This window comes from Austrofundulus limnaeus, unplaced genomic scaffold, assembly GCF_001266775.1.
Source record: "Austrofundulus limnaeus strain Quisiro unplaced genomic scaffold, Austrofundulus_limnaeus-1.0 Scaffold275, whole genome shotgun sequence".
NCBI classification, from domain to species: Eukaryota; Metazoa; Chordata; class Actinopteri; order Cyprinodontiformes; family Rivulidae; genus Austrofundulus; species Austrofundulus limnaeus.
Window position 1 is genome coordinate 1 of NW_013952677.1, and position 574 is coordinate 574.

Below are 574 nucleotides of genomic sequence, written 5' to 3' on the forward strand. Positions count from 1 at the left end.
CACTCCACCCTTTTCTGCTAATAAAACACACATACCGATCACTACTGTGTGGAGTGAAGGCACCTGGTTTAGTGTTATTATCTATCACTGGAAAAATGCTGGCTAGGTTTGTGCAATTTTCTGGTGTAGGTGTTTTTGTTAACGATAACATGCATTCAAAGCCCCACGTATCATCCGGATACAGGGGGGCAGGTTCCGTGTATAATTGAGGTCTGCCTGATGCACATGCCACACAATCACCTACATTTTGTTCCTTGGCAGACTGAATAAGCCAGTCAAGCCATAAGTTGCTATCTGTGTAACCTGTGGCGCGTTCAATGATGTCTAGGGGTTTAAGTCTAGTATAATCTACCGCGATCACTTTCTCTCTTTCCTCGGGCTGATAAGGAGTTGGCGTTCTCCTATTTTGCACGACGTTACTGTGGTTAACTAAAAATGGGTCAATAAATTGAATCATCGCAAACCCTTGTGGATCTCTCCCTACCGCATCTGCCCCTATTATAAAAGAGTAATAAGTTGAGTTCTGCTCCTTGAAATCATACAGTGGTGGTCCCCACTGTCCCTGAAATGAAAC

The 574-nt window shown here is 43.9% G+C and overlaps 1 protein-coding gene across 1 annotated transcript; it reads right to left on the reverse strand.

Moving 5' to 3' along the window:
- Nucleotides 1–26: 26 nt before the first annotated feature.
- LOC106526400 (uncharacterized) lies at nucleotides 27–574 on the reverse strand (the record flags this gene model as incomplete). Its single annotated transcript, XM_014020998.1, is given in 1 exon segment — nucleotides 27–574. A coding segment is annotated over 1 exon segment (548 nt), but the record flags the coding sequence as incomplete, so codon positions are not given.